An 18,300-nucleotide genomic window follows, 5' to 3' on the forward strand; every position below is an offset into this window, starting at 1 on the left:
CCTAGCTTAAGAACTTTTAAGAAGTGAACCCTGACAAGTTTTGGAGCCCACAAGCTCTTTCTGGGATGGAGGGAGAAGCTCCAAAAGATCAAAGCTATATGAAATTCTGGATAACTGCCCTGGCTTAAATTGCATGTTTATCAGCTAGAGCATCTGAGAGAAAAATTAGTTGCTAAGTACCTAGTAGAGGAGAGAGCAGTGGAAAAGAGGAGTATTGCAGAGGGAGAGGTGGCTGCCTCCAGTGTGAGAGGCAGAGGCCTGTTTCACCTTGTGAGAAGTATGCAGGAATCGCCTTCGTGGTGAACTCTAATGAGCATAAAACCAGAAATATTTTAATAGCTGGTAAGGCTATGGCTTTCACTTCCCTAGCTCATCTTCTCCAGTGTTTTGTAGTGTATCCTGGGGATCAGGGCTGAAAAGTCGGAAGCGGAGCAACCCGTCCAGGCGCCGTGTCTGTAAGCGCCGGGCAGCCTCTGCTCTCTGCAGGTTCATCCCAGTGCACAGTGGCTGCTGCAGTTTCACCCACGCGCTTCCCCTGAGGCCTTCGGGTGAGACGCTTGGCTCTAGGAAACGCACATGCACCACGGGCACTCGTGCAGGTGGCGGGGATCATGAGGCTCTAATGAGAGAGGAGAGAGCTGCTTTTATAAAACAGCCATTGGAGCAACAGGTAGGGGAAAAAATTCTAAGTTTTTTTTTGTTGTTGTTGAAAGGAGGGTTATTTTTGTGCAAGTTAATTTTAGAGTTGAGTTTTGGCTGCTCCTCAGTGAGCGTTTGTTAAATCTTAGTATGTAGCTATGGGCAAGATATTGTTTTTCCAAAATTCTGCTGTTTACTATAGCAGTATCTGAGTTCTGAACTGTTTTCTGATATACAACTTATATTTGCCTTTTATGGGAAGCTGCATATAAGAAGTGATTCTTGGAAAGAAATGGCTTGTGGCAGTGCTTGTTTAGCACAGGGTTCTGTGCACAGATGGGTGCATACAGGGAAGGTGGCATCTCCTGGTGTTACCCCTGGAAGTAATTCAGTTTATCTTATCTACAGGCATGCTCTGAGGGTGCCTTCAAGGTCCCTTCTCAGGTGTTGCTCCAATGTTGATATGACCAATTTACAACTGTAATAAATATCCCACTCTGTATTACTGAACTCTTACTGCTCACAGGGAGGTATATTAATTACTTTATGGCTTCCAGCTAATGCAGACTATTTAGCTGTTCTGTAGATAAATGGAAGAAAAGAGACAATATTTTGAAACTGATTTCTAAATGGAAATGGGAAAGTGCATTTGTTAACAGTGCCAACCAGAAACAGTCCTTCTCTTCACAGTGGTTGGAAGCTGCAGCATAGAGTAGCTCTCTTCAGGCAAATTTTTTTCCTTGGATTTCTAAGGGACTTTGTGTGTGAGCAAAGTACTATTTAACATTGAGAAGGGAGAAGCAGGCTCTTGGAGATCACTCTGTATGGACCTTCTTCATAGAAGAGATGTGCTATAGCTCTTATTTCAGTGTTTACACATGTTCCATCAGGAAAATATTTGTTTTTTTTAAAATCACACAAGCAATAAGTGGCTTCTCGCAGAAGTGTCAGTGTTCTTAGTGAAAGCAAATTCAGCTGTCTCTTCCCAGAGAACATAACCTTATGTTACCTTCACTTCCCTGCTCGTGGCTATTTGCCTGGTAGTCACTCAAGGCTGTTCTTGTTCATCCCAAGGAGACTAGTCCTACTAACAATAAATAGTCCTGCACATTAGATTAAGAGGTAGCTTTGGTTCAGTTTTGTATCAAGTTTGGCAATTTGAAAATATGGGGGGGTGGAGGGGAAGAGCTCTGAACACCTGAAACTAAAAAGGTCAGTTGATGGTTGTTTTATTTTGGTGAGGGGAAAAAAATGCCAATGCTTCACTTATTTCCCCATAATGTGGCTCACGAGGGTTCACATCCTTTCAAAAGAAGTTTGAGGCAAGGCCTCCTATGCTGCAAACTTTTGCTTAAATCAGAGGTATCTAAAACAAAAATTTGAAGAAGCATCAAGACGCTCCTAGTACTTTTCGTTTTAGTTACCTTTAGGTATTGCCTCTGGATCTGATCTTTTTGAAAAAAAAATAATAATAATAATAATTTGCCCCACCAAAAAAAGTTTGTTAAATTCCAGCACAGACACAGCTAAGCCCACATGGGAATTGAGGTGAGAGGGAGGATGCTAATGGATGGAATGTCCCAACATGAGGAAACACATGTTCACATCAGGGACAGTGGACTGGAGCTGGGTATATGCACAGATCAGCTAGGCTGAAAAGTCCCAGGCAATGGTGTAATTATGCTAAAATAAAGACATGTTTATTTTCCAAAAGTGTGCCTGTAATGGGGAGGGATTCTGCCATAACTGTGTGTACTTATTTCTAATAAAGGTTTAGTAATAGATATGGCAGCTGCCTGGTATGCTGTCCTTCAGTAAGTATGGATGGAATTTATAGTTTCTCCTTTTTATTGCTATTGTATGCAGATCTAATCCTTTCAGTGACATTTCCTGCAATAAACTTGTAATACTTTTACTCATTGTTTAATAGTTGATAGTAGGGAGTGCAAGTTAAATAGTACTGTAGTCCCTGCTTCCACATTAAATTACAATTGCTTGCCCTGGCCTGATTTTGACATCTGCTGGGCAAATTACTCAAATGATCAAAATCTTCCTGAAGCCCAGGGCATTGTCTGTTTAGTTTGCTTTTCTCCAAATTTAGTATCAGCACACCTGAAAAAATTGTAACTGATTACAGGATTAAAAAAAATAATAATAAAATACAATGTGATTTAAAGGGAAAGTTATTGAACTGTGTTTAAAATTCATGTTATGACATTGTTAACAACTGATTGATCTATGCTTGTACTTTGCTACCACTGAGCTAATTAACTAGAGATTAAATCATGTGACAATTTGCGTTAGTTCAGCTGTTTAATCTTAGGCTTCATGAATTTGGCACAGCCTGAGGAGAGAACTGCCACCCACCCAGGAGAGGGACTTCAAGGCCCCTGCTTTGTGCATGGGGCGTATGGGAGAAAACCAAGTCAAGTTGCTGGTGAAGACTTCGCATTGCAGTAGTCAGGCTGGAAGAGGGTGACATGATGGGTATGTCTAGGGAGCTAAAAAGGCAGGAGTTGAGAGAAAGGTTTGGGACACTGGGATGAAGTAATGGAAGGACTGATCACAGGTTTTGGGGGGAAAGATGTTGCAAGAAGCTGGTGCTCCGACAGCCCTGAATGGGCAGCATGCAGGGGTGGACGGGGTGCAACAGGGAACTACCTGGGACAGGGACTGCGGCAAGAAGTGGATGTTGGTGGTTGTCCTACATCAACCAACATAGGTCACCTCTCATGTGTGTCCCATTTCAGAACTCCTGGATTTAAATGGCCTTTTATTAGCAAGGAGTAAAGTGTGTGCTTTTAGACCACAAAAAGCGCCTGTTGCTGTCAGTCGGATGGGGCTGGTGCAGGGGTCTGCACAGAGCTCCTGATACCGCTGCTCAGCTATGCGGGTTTCTGTGGGAGACCATGTGAAAGAATTCCTACTTTTCTGAGCAGAATAATAGGAATATATGTTCACATACACAAAATTCAAAAGCTAAAGCGTGACCAAAGCGAGGGTGCCCCAGCCCCGCTCCCGTTCACGTGTGCAGTACGATGGCGTCCAGCTCGATTTCGGCCCTGCTTCGTGTGGTCCTCGCGCCGCGGGCGGCGCTTGCCTGGGGAGAAAGGGGAGCGCGAGCGCCGCCGCTCCCGGGCCCGCGCGGCCACACAGAGGGCGGGAGGGCGGGCCCGGGAGCTGCGCTCATTAGCATGCTCATTAACGTGCGATTAGCATAGCCCCACCCCGCGGGCAGGGGGTGGCGCCAAAGGCCGCGCCGCGCCGCGGGGCGGGAGTTCAACGGGCAGCGGGGCGGCAGCGCACAGGGCCCGCGGCAGCCCGTGCTGCCTGCGCTGCGCTCCGCTCCGCCGCCCGCGCTGTTCGGTAAGGGCCGCTGGGGCCGCCGCGGGTACCGGGCGGGAGGGAGGTGGCGGCGGCGGCGGCGCTGCCGGGAGGAGCCGGAGGGGCGGCGGCGGCGCTGGGCTCGGCGCCCCCTTTGCGCTGCCAGGACTGTCGGCGCGGGGCTCCTCGCGGGACGGGTCCTGGCCACCTCTCGCGCCGCCTCCGGGCTGGGGGCTCCTGCCGGGGCCGCGGTGGGCCCGGCCGGGCCGGGCGGACGTGCGGGCGGCGGCGCCTGCGAGGAATGCAGGGCGGGGCCGGGCGACCCCCGCGCGGAGCGGCGCGGAGGGGGCCCCGCCGCCCCTTCCTTCCCGCCGCCCAGGAGCGGCTCCTGCCCTTTCCCCCGCCAGCGCTTTGTGCCGGGAGAGCAAATTGCTGAAATATCTGGGTTTGGTGGTGGTGGTATTACTATTTCCCCCCTCGTGTTGGGGCTGGTAGCGTCTCCCTCCTAAGCAGGGAGAGCTGGAGGCAGTTACAGGAAAGTTGGTGTCTTTTTGTTTTTAATTATTCGGTCTCCTGCAGAAATACGAAGCACGCTGATAACGGGGGCGTGAGGTGGGGGCAGAGCTCGTGTTTACCCGAGAGGTGCCCTGGGGTTGGACGAGCCGCTCGGTTTCACTCTGGCTGGTGCTTGTAGCAAGCGGCTCCCTCAGGGTTTCCCCGCGCGGAGACACTTTGTCACCACCGCGGTGTTTTTCGGCTGTCGCGTGTCGCCTTTCTCGTCCCGGTCACAAGTAGCGCAGTGCGTGCGTCTCAAACAGGAAAGCGCAGAGCTGTTCCCAGAACAGGTCCGACACCTCGCGCTGCTTTAACTTGCCTCTCAAACTGGCTAGACTTAAAAGGGACGTGTCTCTTTTAAATAATATGAAAATCCCAGTGTCTTGATATACAGAGATATCATATTTGTTAGAAGGAAAAAGGGATAGGTGTTTGTGTGTGTTTGTAATCACAAGGCAGAATTGCGAAGTACCTTTGTAGCCATGAGAATTGTATGTGGGAACAGAAGAAAGTTGATTAAACATAACGCTTAAGCATGTTTAATGTAAACCTCGCCTCAGTCTGGCTGAGGTGTTTGGAATTGTTTAATTGCCTGTGTTATTTATATCGTCTCATGTGTAGCCTCTTAAGTGCTAACTTCAAATAGTAAACAGAAATCAAGGCAGTTGATCTGGGTTGAACTCTAAAACTCTCTTCTCCCCAGCGCACACATTCCCCGAAAGGTCTGCCAGAGCAATTACAAAAACAAGTGCTATTTAACCACGTTTCCTCTTGTGTTTTTGTATTGTAGGGAGAAATAAAGTGAAAATAATGGGAAAATAATTGAAGTGCTTTAAAATAATGCCTCCTGAGAAGCTGTTGGTCAACACAGATAGAAAAATGTGTAAATACCAAGTTTCAACTTGCATTTAATGCTTAACTGGGCTGTAATAAATTTTAATTTTATCTACTGGAGATCTGCTGCAGTTCTAGCTGCAAACAGCATCACAGTTCTGTCTGCAAGCAGCTTCACGCCCTTTGGCTGACGTGTTCCAGTTGTGTTTGGCGCGCAGCGTGCGGTGCGAGTGGCCACAAGGCTCCCTGCACCTGCCACCTGCAGCCTGCTGCCTCGAAACGGCCTGAGCACCTTTACCTGGTGCTGGCAGAGCTGCAGGAGCCTCTACTTTTCCTAAATCAAATAAGCACCGGTGGCTGCTTGGTTACACTAACCTAATCTCCCCAAAGTCTCTGGCTTTTTTATGACAAGATGGGTTTCTAAGCTGCACTAGGGCATCAAAGTGGGACTTGTAGATAGGCCGTAATACTAAAATATTTTAAATGTCTTCATATGTCTTTGTCTTTTGTTTGCAGTTTGTAGTCAAAGGTAATAGGTTTCTTCAGGGTGTTTTCTTTTCTTAAACCAATTGATAGGTCAAAAGGTTCTTGATGGGCCCAATCTGCACAAGGAAAACTTATCAGATCGTGGTTCAATCGTAGGATCGATCATGAGACAGGATGCTGAGCACCATTTGGTGGTTGGTGCAGGTCAGGGTGTTGTTGGTCCTCTGTATCACATTGAGGGTTTTTTTGTTTCTTTGCTTTTTGTAAATCTGTTAAGTTAACGGTGTAGAATGGGTTTCAGTGTGCATGTTATGAACTCAATTCTTAGAGCTTCCAAGACAAAGATGAACAACTAAAGTTTTTTTTACGAAATGAGCATACATTAGCTTTTGAAATAAAAAAACTGTTTCTGCATACAGCTGACCTCTGCAGCTATAAGATTATACTCTTGCTATGCAAATTAAAATAACTTGAAGTGCTAATCAAAACTCTTTAGAATATTACAGTTACACTTTAAGGTAAAATTTTCACTTTAATGATAATTCTTTCATCTTGAAAGAATTTTTGGCTCTTGTAAGTACAACAGCATTACTTCAAAAATGTTTCTACACTAATCAGTGTGTTTCTGTCTCTTCCTCCTTCCTCTGAATTTTAAGGGCTTCACCTTTTGCGTGTCAAATGGACATTAAGCACCAGTGAGAGTTAACGGCGGAGCTCTAAGCACAGCGCCTGCTGGGATGTTGCGGCAGAACGGCGGGAGTAACAAGCGTGGTTTGGGATTAGCCCGGCTGTCTACCTCCAACTTCTTCACCATCTCTAATTCAGGAAATTGGGGAATGGGGCGCAGCACCAAGAGCAGCTCTCTGAGCAGCATTAGCTCCAACTCTGACTGCTACGATAATCCTGCTGTGGATCCCGAATACATCATGCAACTGGTGAATGATGTCAGGAAGTTTGCAGATGTGCTGCTCTGCTTGAAAGAAGCCATTCTTTCAGAAGGTTTGTCAGTTGTTTCTTATCCTAAAATTTCCTCTGAAGAAAGAAATTCTGAAACTTCTGCAATTCTGTCTATATCTTTTTAAACCAGTCTGTACCATGACTGTTGCACCAGTAACTCCTTTCCTCCTCTTCCCCCCACCCATGCTTGCGAGGTGATTACAGGAAACTGTGTTGTGGGTTTTTTGTTGGTTGGTTGTTTTTTGTTTGGTGCCTATATTTCCTCATCCAAACACTGTGCAATCCGTTACTATATAATGCTTTAGGGTACATAGTACGTAAAAGGAGCAGGGAGAGTAGGTGTTCAGCAGTCTGCCTAGGCTGGCACCTGAAGTTGGTGAGGTTGTCAGCTGATTGTGTTTTCAACCATCTGATTGTGTTGTGTAATGCCAAAGAGTTCTGTTAACATGTTGATCACGCTTTCATTTCCTGGACTAGTAAAACTCTGTGGGTTTTCTGTTTCCGTTTGTTTTGTTTTTTGAAATGTTCGTATGTCAATAGTTTGAACTTTAGTTTTAAAGGAATGAGTGCTTAAGTAGAACACAACACTACTGTCAGTGCTTTCTTCCTCTACAGAAGAAGTATTTACCATCTTCTGCCAGCAGGTGGAAACTGCATTTATTTTATTTTATTTTATTTTTTCTCCTTAGAAGTGTGTCTTACTGAACCTTCTATTAGGGAAATGATATTAGTCTATTTTTGATCATCAACAGGAAAACTGTTTTAACATAGAAATATGGCTGAATAGTTAATGGCTGAACTAACACACAGAGCAGCTTTGTATAAGATATCCTATTACTTAGCATTTGCTGGCACTGCTGTATTCACAGCTGTAGCTTTTCTTGCCCCTACTGTGCCTCACTGTTATCAATGCCCATTTTCTCTTGAGTTCAGATCTGACCTACTAATGAGAAAATTCAAGGATGCAGGCGAGCAGAAATCTCACTCTTGAGGAGGGAGATCATACTGTAGATTCCTCTGCAGTTCAGGAACAAGGAGTTTGCTGTGACAGGTCTCTCTCTCTTTGTGTACTGGGTCAATATAATGGTCATTACCTCTAACTATAATGTGTATTTAGGATTGCTGCTTTGTTCACTGGCAGGGTTAAAAGCTTTAGCAGTAATGAGCAGAGTTGGGCTATGATTTTAGTCTCTTTTTGGTGGCTCTATAAAGAGCAGAAGATCAGGGAGTGAATGGATTTGGTGCTTTGTGAACCTCAGATGCTTGAGTTTGCATTCAGGCTGAAATGGCTGCACTGAAGGTGTGACTGGATCCCCATGTGATGGGATTGGAGCATCTATCTTATGAGGAAAGACTAAGTGAGCTGGGCCTGTTTAGCCTAGAGAAGAGAAGACTGAGAGGAGATCTGATCAATATCTACAAGTACTTGAGGGGAGAATGTAGGGAGGATGGGGCCAAATTCTTCTCTGTGGTGGCTGGTCACAGGACAAGGGGTAATGAGTACAAGCTGAAACACAGGAAGTTCCACCTCCATGTAAGGAAGAACTTCTTTCCTGTGAGGGTGACAGAGCACTGGAATAGGCTGCCCAGAGAGGTTGTGGAGTCTCCTTCTCTGGAAATCTTCAAAAACCCACCTGGATGCCACCCTGTGCCACGTGCTCTGGGTGTCCCTGCTGGAGCAGGGGGGTTGGACTAGGTGATGGTTAGAGGTTCCTTCCAACCTTAAGCATTCTGTGACTGATGTCAATTCTGTCCAAAGTGTTTTTTGCTGAACTTGCCAGATGAGCTCATCAGCTTGTGCGATGAAGTGTCTGGTGCCTGCTTACTGATGCTGCAACAAGTGCCCTGTGGGAAGGGACTGCCAAGATACTAATGTGTTTCAGCAGTCACCCAGCAATTCTTAATTAATGCTGAGTTTTGTGTTTGGGACTCAGAAGAAGGGAGAAACTAACACAAAAGAGAGAAGTCGGATTTTATTTTTTTATTTATTTAACATCACATTGTGGATTTGCTTTGGGAAACAATGCTGTCTGTTTAAAGAACTTTTAATCTTATAAAGGAGAAATGTTTACTTCATTTTATAAGAAGTGTTCTTTGACCACAATAGTGGTTTCTATAGTCTTGGATTGCTGATTGGAGGGGACATCTTTGAAGCTGAATACTTTGAATTGCTTCTCTTCATTTTATTTATCTTTAAAAACTTCTATAGTTATATGTTCAGAAACCATAGCAAGCTTTTACTAATTTTTGGACAAACTTTTTAAAATTCTGAACTTGTACTAATTGCAGTTTACGGCCATTATGGAATTAGTTATGTGATTTATTCCAGAGTGGAATCACTTAATAGAAAATACCTTTGTTTTGTTTTTGAACAGCGATACTCAAGTGACTTGAGGCAGTTTTTGAGTAGTAAAACTGCTGTACAACTCGTAAAATGTTTCCTGTACCTAGTAGCAAAACTTATTTATTTTATTTTGCTTATATACTGCATCATGCTTCCTCGGGCAGTTCAGCAGTGACGAATGTAAGTGATACAGCAGGGTTGCATCAGCAAGTGTTGTGCATGCCTGGCAAGTGCTCCTGGCATTTGAAAATTCCTGTCTAATGCACAGCAACTTTGCTCTCGACCACGTGGCTCAGCTTGCTACACATTGTTCCTTGTTCGCTAGGACTCACTGTTCCACTGCTCACATCTGTACCTAAAGTTTAGCTGATTGCAGGAAGGTGCCGGCCTCGAATTTTCCAATTGGCTGATTGTTGTATTCCCTGTTTGCTCAGGTGTATTCCAACACACCTGAGCTGTGTTGGGAGTGTCTAGCACTTACTCTCTTACATTTCATCCAGTATCTTCCTGAAGATCCTGTAGTGATAGTGTCTTGAGTGAACAGCTTAAGCCTCTTTGGATTGTAGCATGTATTTATGTCAGAACTAGATCACAAGTTCTGTCTTTTGCATTATAGACTTGTATAGTTTTACATGGGTCTAATGTATGTTGATAAATAACCTGAGCTGAGATCTCTCTTAAGAAAGAAGGTTGTATAACTGATATTGTTAACCTGTGCACTGACTTTTCTCTTTGAGTTACTTGTATTAGTACTACTGTAATTTCTTTAAATTTCATTATAATGTTGCTGAAATTTGAGTGTTAAACAGGATAGCTTATAACACTGTTTTTATCTCTGTTGAATTGAGTCTGTATTAATTTGGGGCTTTCACCTAGCAATGATTGTTATATAAACTGAAATCTAAAGTATTTGCAATCTGCTTGCTAGCACCAAAGAAGAAACTTGCTTCTGAACAGTGGTATTTCATTTTTTATTTAAAGGCAATAGATCTCTCTCAATACAGTTATGGGATTGAATAGTTTGTCAAGTATTGGGACACGAGGGAACTGCAGTTGCTTCTTATGTTGAGTGAAATAACCATGTGTTCCTTGCACTTCACTGCCTGATGTCCATTTTGTAAATTCCCTTCGGGCTCCAGGCTTTGTAGTCACTGAACATCATTATGATTTGTTTTGAGGCCCATCTTGAGATACAGGACCAGGATACAGGAAATAGTCTGGAGACTAGAGCTGTGATCTTCAGAGGGGTGACAACATGAGAAGAGACATAATTTGCCATGGCAGGGAAAGTTATTTGAAGGGAAAAGTTGTTTGTCTCCCTCAAAAAGCTTCTTAGCCACTCGACCACAGCATGGAAAGTACTTGCTTTGGAATGTGAAGTGCCTGGACTGCACTTAAACTAAATATACCTTGATACAGTTACATAATATAACTTACAGGGCTGATGTTTTTCCTAAAAGTATGGGCTTGCTGCGCTCACAAGTAAAGCTTGTTCAATTTTGGGGATGTGTGACTCGTGCATGTACATCTTTTGAAGGAGGATACACAGTGATAACTTATATACTGTACAATCCCTTCAAAATATAAGGGTGCCTGTATCTCATAGAAGTTGCAAAGAAAGTTGGTGAGCCCCTTTTGGGGCTAAAATATATAGGAGATAGGGTTTATAAGCTTCTAGTACAGATTTGCTTTTTTTTTCCTGCGTGCAAAATAGTATTGCATAGATCTGCAGAACTGAGGATCTAAGCAAGAACAAGCATTTTTGAGAGATTGATGCTGTTAGTCTGTTACTACCCATAATAAATTCCAGTGCTGCTTTAAGAAAATGATGGCACTGTGTGGTCATAGCTGAAATGGGATTCATTTCTTTGGTTTAACAGGACCACACAAAAGGATCTTTAGGGCTAAGTTCCTAATTATGAGATTTTTACTTGAAGTGTTTCATTTTTAAACAATAACTGGTTGCTCTTGTATCAAAATGAGGCACAGGGGAAACATTCCTGTTCCCCTGGTTTGAAGTTAGTGAACTCTCGAGCTTTATGGCAGCTGCTGTTTATTTATTTATTTTTTTAAGGAATGTAGTATATGCTTCATGCTGTAAGGTCTGCCCTTGGGTCTGTGGGAAATGCTGTGTTGCATTATGAATAGCTGTAAGGGTGACATTTACATTTGATCTAAAAATGCAAGAGTAATTGTACTTTCTACTTTTATATAGTCTACTTGATTGTGCTTCAGAGTATATTCAGGAATTATTGCTTGCTTTATCACAAACTTTGAAGTAATCTTCAAAGTGTGGTACTCTGTGCTTCATGTGGGTACTTCTGCATCCTTTTCATGAGTAAAGGCTTTCTTCCTCAAGTTCATTCTATTTGCAAATGATGTAGACTCCAGGTTATTCTGGAATGGTAATGCACTGTTTCTCAAATATGTTGGATTAAGCACAACAGCTTTTCTATTTTGTTTTCCAACATTTTTCTTTGAGGATCAGATTTTACTGTCTGGTTTCTTTGAGTTTGGGGTGGGGTTTAGGGTTTTTTTTTTGTTTATTTGTTTGTTTTCCTATTTTGTTTTTGGTGGTAATGTTACGCCCTGGCCCCCACAGAGTTAAAACTCTGAAGCTGGATGCCCTAGTCAGGAATGTCTGCATCCTCCTTAGAGCAGCACCAAGACTTCAGGAATGCTACCTAACTTGAAACCTCTCAGGTCCTTATTCTTGAAGGATATTCAGCCCAGCGGGACAACTTTCAAGATGTGTCAAGTAAGAGTTTCCTCAAAATAAGGAACTTACTAATCACTAGTGGCTTCAGAACCTTGTGTTAGTGCCACGGAGATGCCTGTTGCCACAGCCGTGCTGGAAGTCAGAAGTTGTCTGCTGAAGGTGGTTCACAAGGGCCAACTGTGAAAGATCTCTTCAGCACCCTCAGGCTTAATAATGTGTACTTTTTTTTCTGCTGTCCTTATTTTAACATGAATAAGGCGGTTTTGTGTTTTTGTTGTTGTTTGTTTGTTTGTTTTTTTTGCATTTGACTTCGTTTTAAAACGGTGACGTTCTCTGTAGCAAAGTTTGAGACATTCTCTTGGGAAGTCAGTTTGACTCGTTTTGCTGGGGGTACTTGAAGTTCATTATCTGTTGCAGTGACGATCACAGATTGAAATTATGATAACTTATAACGCTAGGTGTAATTTTGTTGTTAGTTCTTTATTTCAGTTCTGATGTTTCCCAATGAAAGCGGTTGTCTTTGATACACCTTAAATTGAGCGTATTACCTGTCTAATGACACATGAGGTTCTGACAACATAATTCCTAACATGAGGGCTCGCTAGGTGGGCAGGCTGTGCTAACCAAAGATTTAATGGAATGTTCATCTTTCTTTGTAATGCTTTCAGAAAAAAATGTTTGTAATTTGTTTTGAGTGATGTTGGATGGACTTTAAGATTTTTGTGGGAGATTATGCTGTTTTTTTGTTTAATAATATCTCACATCTTGTGAGTGACCGGTCTGTGAGAGAGAAAAGCACTGATAAAGCAGCTACTTTTCAGTGATTGTGAGAACTTAACACTTCACAAATATGTAAGTAACGTGAATTAAGTGACCTTCAAGGAGCCTCTTGGGAAGGCAGAGGGGTTCATGTAAAGTATAGCCCCATTGAGTATTTCATGGCACATAATGCAAAAAATGGGGGAAGCCCCTGTCTAATACATAATACATGCTCCTGCAGAAATTGAAGTATTTCAGGATCCTGGAATGCAGTTTGCTGTGCTTTTTGATGCTAATCGCTTTCAGAATCTTGAGTGTTGTGTAGCTGTAAAATCTGAAGAATAATTCTGTAAACTGGTTTATTGTTGAAATACAACTCTTTTTGCAGTTCTACTCAGGTGTGGTCAAGTGCCCTAGGCTATATTAAGGGTGGTTGCTGCCTCCTGTGTAAATTCTGGTATTGCAGAACTCCTGCTGAGTCGAATCAGGTGGGAAGAGCCGAGACGCAGCAGTTCATGTTTGCTGATCAGGATGTTGATGTTCCCACCACAGAGCCGGCCGGAGTGACCTTGGGAAGCACCAGCATGAGTGTTGCGTAGCCAAAATACAACAGACTGGGGCAGGTGTAGGGCAGCTGGGAAGTGCGGCCTGTGACGGTGCCCCTGCACCAGGCATGGGTTTGTCTCCCTGCCGCGACAGCTGAGACCATGGCACAGTAGTGTAACTGTTCAAAGTCTACAGGATGCATCAAAATTGCAGTTTTCCTGTCCTGTTAACAAAGCTGCTTGCATCTGTTTTAAACCACATTCATACTCTGCTTCCGCAGAAACCTGAGCGGCTGCGGTGTGAGCGGCTGCGGTCTCGCTGTGCCTCCCTCACCCTGGCGCTCGTGCTCAGGTGACTGCGGCTGAGCTCGTTGGGTGAGCTCAACTGGCTGACAACCAGCCCTAGGAAAAAAGGAAATAGTTTTCAGCCACATCAGCTCCCTGAGCTGGCTGACTGTACAGTCTCCCCGGGTGCCAGCAGAAGAGGGAGGAGAAGGCTGGCAAAGGGACAAGTGGCCAGAGGTAAAAGTGGAAGGAGACGGTGACAGTTTTAGCACAGCTTGCGTGGCGCTCCACCCTGACGTTAGAGTACGCTTTGCTACAGCCAGGGCCGACTTGGCCTCCTCTTTTGAATGTAGAGTTGACAGAGATTTATTTCCCTCAAAGTTTGTGGGGTGGTGGTGGGGGGGAACAGCAAATAGAAAATGCCCTTTGTAGGAGGCGAATTAATCAGTTTCTTTAGTTCCAAGCTTCAGACATTCTTGAAGCGGGTAGTCATCTTTTAAACTTGCCTTCTTAAAGCTCACTTTTAAAATGTGGAGACGTAAGCATTTCCAGGCTCTCTGACCTGGAAATTCCTTAGAGCACCCTCTTGCATGTCTCCAGGAGCTAGTGGTCTCTCTGTTAGCGCTGCCCTGCTGAAATCAAAATTGGTCGTGAAACGGTGAAATGGTCCTTCATGCTAAGAGAGATAAAGGAACCAAGGATAAGACAAAGTAAATATTTATTTTTCACTGTTTGTTATAACAAGTTAGAAATTACTGCTAGTAACTAGTAACTCAAAATCAAAAGTAATATTGAGTTTTTTTCTTAACAGCTATTTAGCTGCTAAGAAACTGTCCCCATTTGTTGGAGAGTTCCTTTTGCAGAGCTGTAGGACCACAGCAAACCAGGGACCTGCTCACTGTTTCCCCCACTGCCCTTACTTCATGCTGTCACTTTTCCTGAGTGTCTCTCAAGCGCAGCACAGAGATTCCTGCTCAGAGGCCTGTTCCTCTCCAGTACAAGGTTCTTCAAAAGCCTTAGGACTTCTGCAGAGAGAGCAGAAGCTTGATGTGCTCCAAGGAGCTCAGACCACAAGAAAGCTAGTGAAACCTGAGGGAAAACAAGCCCACACACCAAGCCCACATAAACTTGTTGACCATCAAATTTTATGGGAAACATCAGGAACTAGACACTGTGCTTTTTCCCCAAGAAATGTTAGATTTAAACTTTAAGAGGAAACTTTCCACCCCTTATTTCTGTCCCACTGCTGGTTATTTCAAAAAACATTTTGTCCAGCCTGCTGCTTTTCTGCATGTCTGTTTTTTGTTAGGAACTCCTGGAATTTCAGATCCTAAAGAGAACCAGAGGGGCTGGACACTTCCCCCCACAACTTGAAGGCTGCAACATCAGAAATCTGCTTAAGCAGCAGCCCTGCCTAATGCCAACCACGCTCTGTAGCCAGCAAGCCAAAGGGCAGCTTTCCTTTTTGAAATGTGTATTGCTTTTCAGGAATTATTAAGCTATATGCTTGCGAAGTTCACTTGATTTGGTCTAGATAGCAGAACAACTATGAAGGGGTAATATGAGGGTTTTGAGAGAGAGTGCTGATGAGACTAGAATCGTGGGCTAGGCACAATTTGAAAGGAAAAGGTTGACACTGAACTTCCTATCAGACCGCTGTTGTTTACTTTGTCAGCCTTATGCAAGGCTCCTTGTGTTAATACTAAAATATCACATTCATGGAACAGTTCAGCAGCTTTCAATACTAGGAACAAGGGGGTGCGAAATAAAAAGCCCTCTTGAAGTTCCTTGCAGGCAAAGCTGTGGACATAATAGTCCAAGTGTACTGTAATTTGCCTATTAAATGCAAACTGTTAATGCTGGGTGGTAAACACTGTTTTTGCAATTTTCAGGTTTGGGAAGATCTAAGTTAAATAATAACTTGGTGGAGCTGTAGAGAAGCTTGTGGCGGATCGGGCTCCCCCGCCCCCCGGTGCATACTCGGCATTCCTGGGAACAAATGCTCACTTGTTGCTATAGTGTCCCGGATCAGCAGTCAGGAGGGGTGTGTGTGTCTTGAACACTTATGAGCGTTTAAAATGCAAAATCAGCCCTTATGTGTACGCCGGATATTTTTGTTGACTTGAATAATTAGCATATTTGTCTTTAGCAAAGCCCTGAACAGAGTGCACAGGCATTTTCCATTTCTCTGTAGCCTTTCTAGGAGTGCTACAAGGGAGAAACTCTGCTCTTCCTTTTTGCATTTCTGATGTACTGAAGAGTCTCAGGATATTTAATTTAAAGAACCTAGTATTTTTACCTCCTCCCTGCTCTTCTCATAGTTGCAGCTCTCAGCCCCCTGAAACTGATGTTACAAGATTAGCAGGATAAGAGGTGTGCAGAGAGGAAGATGATCAGTGGTCAGGATCTTCTCAGTTTATTTTTTTGACTTTAACTAAAAAGCCAGATGTTTAACAATAATAATGATATAAAACTTTCTTCTAATGCAGATACCAGCTTGCTTACGAAAAAAGGGAGTGCTTGGCAATAAAATCGTGCATCTGTGAAAGCTGTGCACCAACAACTAGAAGATGAGATTTGATCCATTTTCAGTGCCAACTAGGGTGTTCTTAACAGGAGAAATGTTGAAACTTAACTTGTTTGAAGTCTTCTCTCTTAGGTATTCCAAAAAATTATTGCAATACTGTAACTTGTTGCTTGTTTAAAATGGCTTGAATCTCTGTGCTGTGCTGAACTTGTGTTTGGGACTCTTAAGTGTTAGAACAATTCATCATGTTTGCATTGTTTTTTAAAAAGTTTTAGTGTTAGTGTCACTTTGCCAAGACACACAGAATGACAAGGGTATTATGTATGTAGCCAGGCGTACTGTGAATGCTGGAGAAGCTCTTATTTTGGAAAGAATAGAAGTGAGGAAGTGTAAACTGAGACTCCTTGAAAATGTTGGCTTGTTGGTTAGAAATGAGTTGCAGGATTGTAGATCAATAATTTGTAGAAAATATTTTTTTGGGTGGAGTTTAAATATCTATCACAGCCCATGCCCATCTTCCAAGAAATGGCTTTAGGGACATTGAACCACATTTGAGTGTTTTGGGGATGTTCAGGTGTAGCACAGGATTATCTCAAAGAGTGTTCTTCTCTGAGCATTACACTGGGATTCTTTTCAAAGCACAGAGATGTGATTGGCTAAGAGCTCTGTGTTGTGCACAAAATAAACCTCTTAGTTGATGTTTTATTCTGGCACAGGACACTCTCAGCTGTTTTCTATAAGGTTAGATGTTACTGTAGATAGGGAATTCCCAAAGGCTGGTTTAAGATATCCTTAGAAATTCTTCTAGTTGTATTACATTGTTAAAAAATGGGTTCACATCCCATCAGGTTCGCTTGCATCTTCTGAAATTATTCCTTTATCTATGAACCAAAAAGTTTGCCCAGGTGTTCTGAAAGCAGGTAACTACAGGAATCACTGAAGTGGATCTACTGAGAAACAACATGGTATTGGCCAGCAAAATGGGTTGTGGCCTCAGCACACATGTGGCTTAACCACTGCAAGCAGAAGAGTAATCGGAGACGGCTCTTTGGTGGAAGTCCAAGATGTTTGGTGCTGGCACTGGGTAATTTGAAAGTTGTTAATCTAGAAGTTTGGTAAAGTAAATGATTGGAGTAGGCATTCTGTGATAGTCAAGTGAAGACAGTCTGTGAAGGTGACACATGTGAGATGGTGACAAACTAAATGTTCTCTGGTATTAATTGCTCAGCCTTGTGCAAGAACAAGGGAGCAAATTCAGCAAGGAATGGAGAATGTTGTTCAGCAGTAGCTACTTGTATGGTGAGTTCTACAATGGGTTAATGTCATTTTTTGGGACATGCAAGTACCATCACCAAAGACACTTTGTTGTGAGATACGCGATACAAAACCTTATCGCAGTAGTAATTGCCAATTCTTGCTTCTAGGAGATGGTAGGTTTTAAAACGTATTTACTTTGGAGCATTCCAAGTTGTATGGCCAGACCTTACCCCTCTTGTCAGGTGGTGGGTTTCAGCCTGACTTCAGAGCTGGAACCTCAGAAAGTTAATCCTCAGTGTTCACTGCTCTTCTAGACAACTGTTTTGAATCCTACTTAAAATGTAAGTTGACTTTTGCAAAACAAAACATTTTGCTCATATTTAAAACAACAAAGTAAAAATGGGATGTTTTCACACTGCGTATCGGTCAGTAACTGTATATAAAAGAAAAGGTCTTAAAAGAATTGTGCAAAGTAAATTCATGTCTTGTTTAACGCCACATAATCTCATAATCCTGGCTTTGTGTGGTCTTTAGAAAACTAGGTGGGCTGCCAACAAGAAAACAGCTTCTTCACTCAATCACTGAGTTAGACTAAAACTGGAAGGAGCAGCCATGCAGAACAAATGATGTTTTAGACTAGAAGGTAGAATGACTTAAAGGTTAAGTATTTTTTTGATATGGGTAAGCAAAGGTTAAATTTATTTAAATGAATAAAACAAATTTTCATAATATTCTCTTTCCTGCTGAGTGATATAGCAAACAGCTTTCTGGGGATGGTCTTTCCTTTTTAAGAGTACCTGTGTGTGTAGGGTATGTGTGTGTGTTCCCCCCCGCTCCGCCCCCAATATTTTCAGTTTGAAATTTGAGTAGTAATTCACATTTTTTCAGAACGTGAAGCAATATGCAAGCAACACAGTTATTTAAAGCAAAACTATTTTCTAGTTTTAAAAGCCTCTTATGCTGAAAACAAAGTAATAAGTAGTATACTACTAAAAGTATAGTTACTAAATCTGATGGATAAGACTTTCTGATAAAATACACTTACCTGATTTATTATAGATTTATCCAT

At 42.9% G+C, this 18,300-nt stretch overlaps 1 protein-coding gene across 1 annotated transcript in view; it reads left to right on the forward strand.

Annotated features, from left to right (window-relative positions):
• The first annotated feature begins 6,514 nt into the window (after window positions 1-6,514).
• Window positions 6,515-18,300, forward strand: part of ARHGAP29 (Rho GTPase activating protein 29) — a 45,884-nt gene continuing 34,098 nt past the window's right edge. Inside the window, exon 1 of the mRNA XM_010216131.2 lies at window positions 6,515-6,837. Coding sequence (XP_010214433.2) covers window positions 6,576-6,837 — 262 coding nt within the window. The 5' untranslated portion in view covers window positions 6,515-6,575. The remainder of the gene's footprint in view (window positions 6,838-18,300) is intronic.

The sequence above is a fragment of the Tinamus guttatus genome, unplaced genomic scaffold, assembly GCF_059628265.1.
Source record: "Tinamus guttatus ecotype Peru unplaced genomic scaffold, ASM5962826v1 Tinamus_guttatus_pri_ptg000211l, whole genome shotgun sequence".
NCBI lineage: Eukaryota > Metazoa > Chordata > Aves > Tinamiformes > Tinamidae > Tinamus > Tinamus guttatus.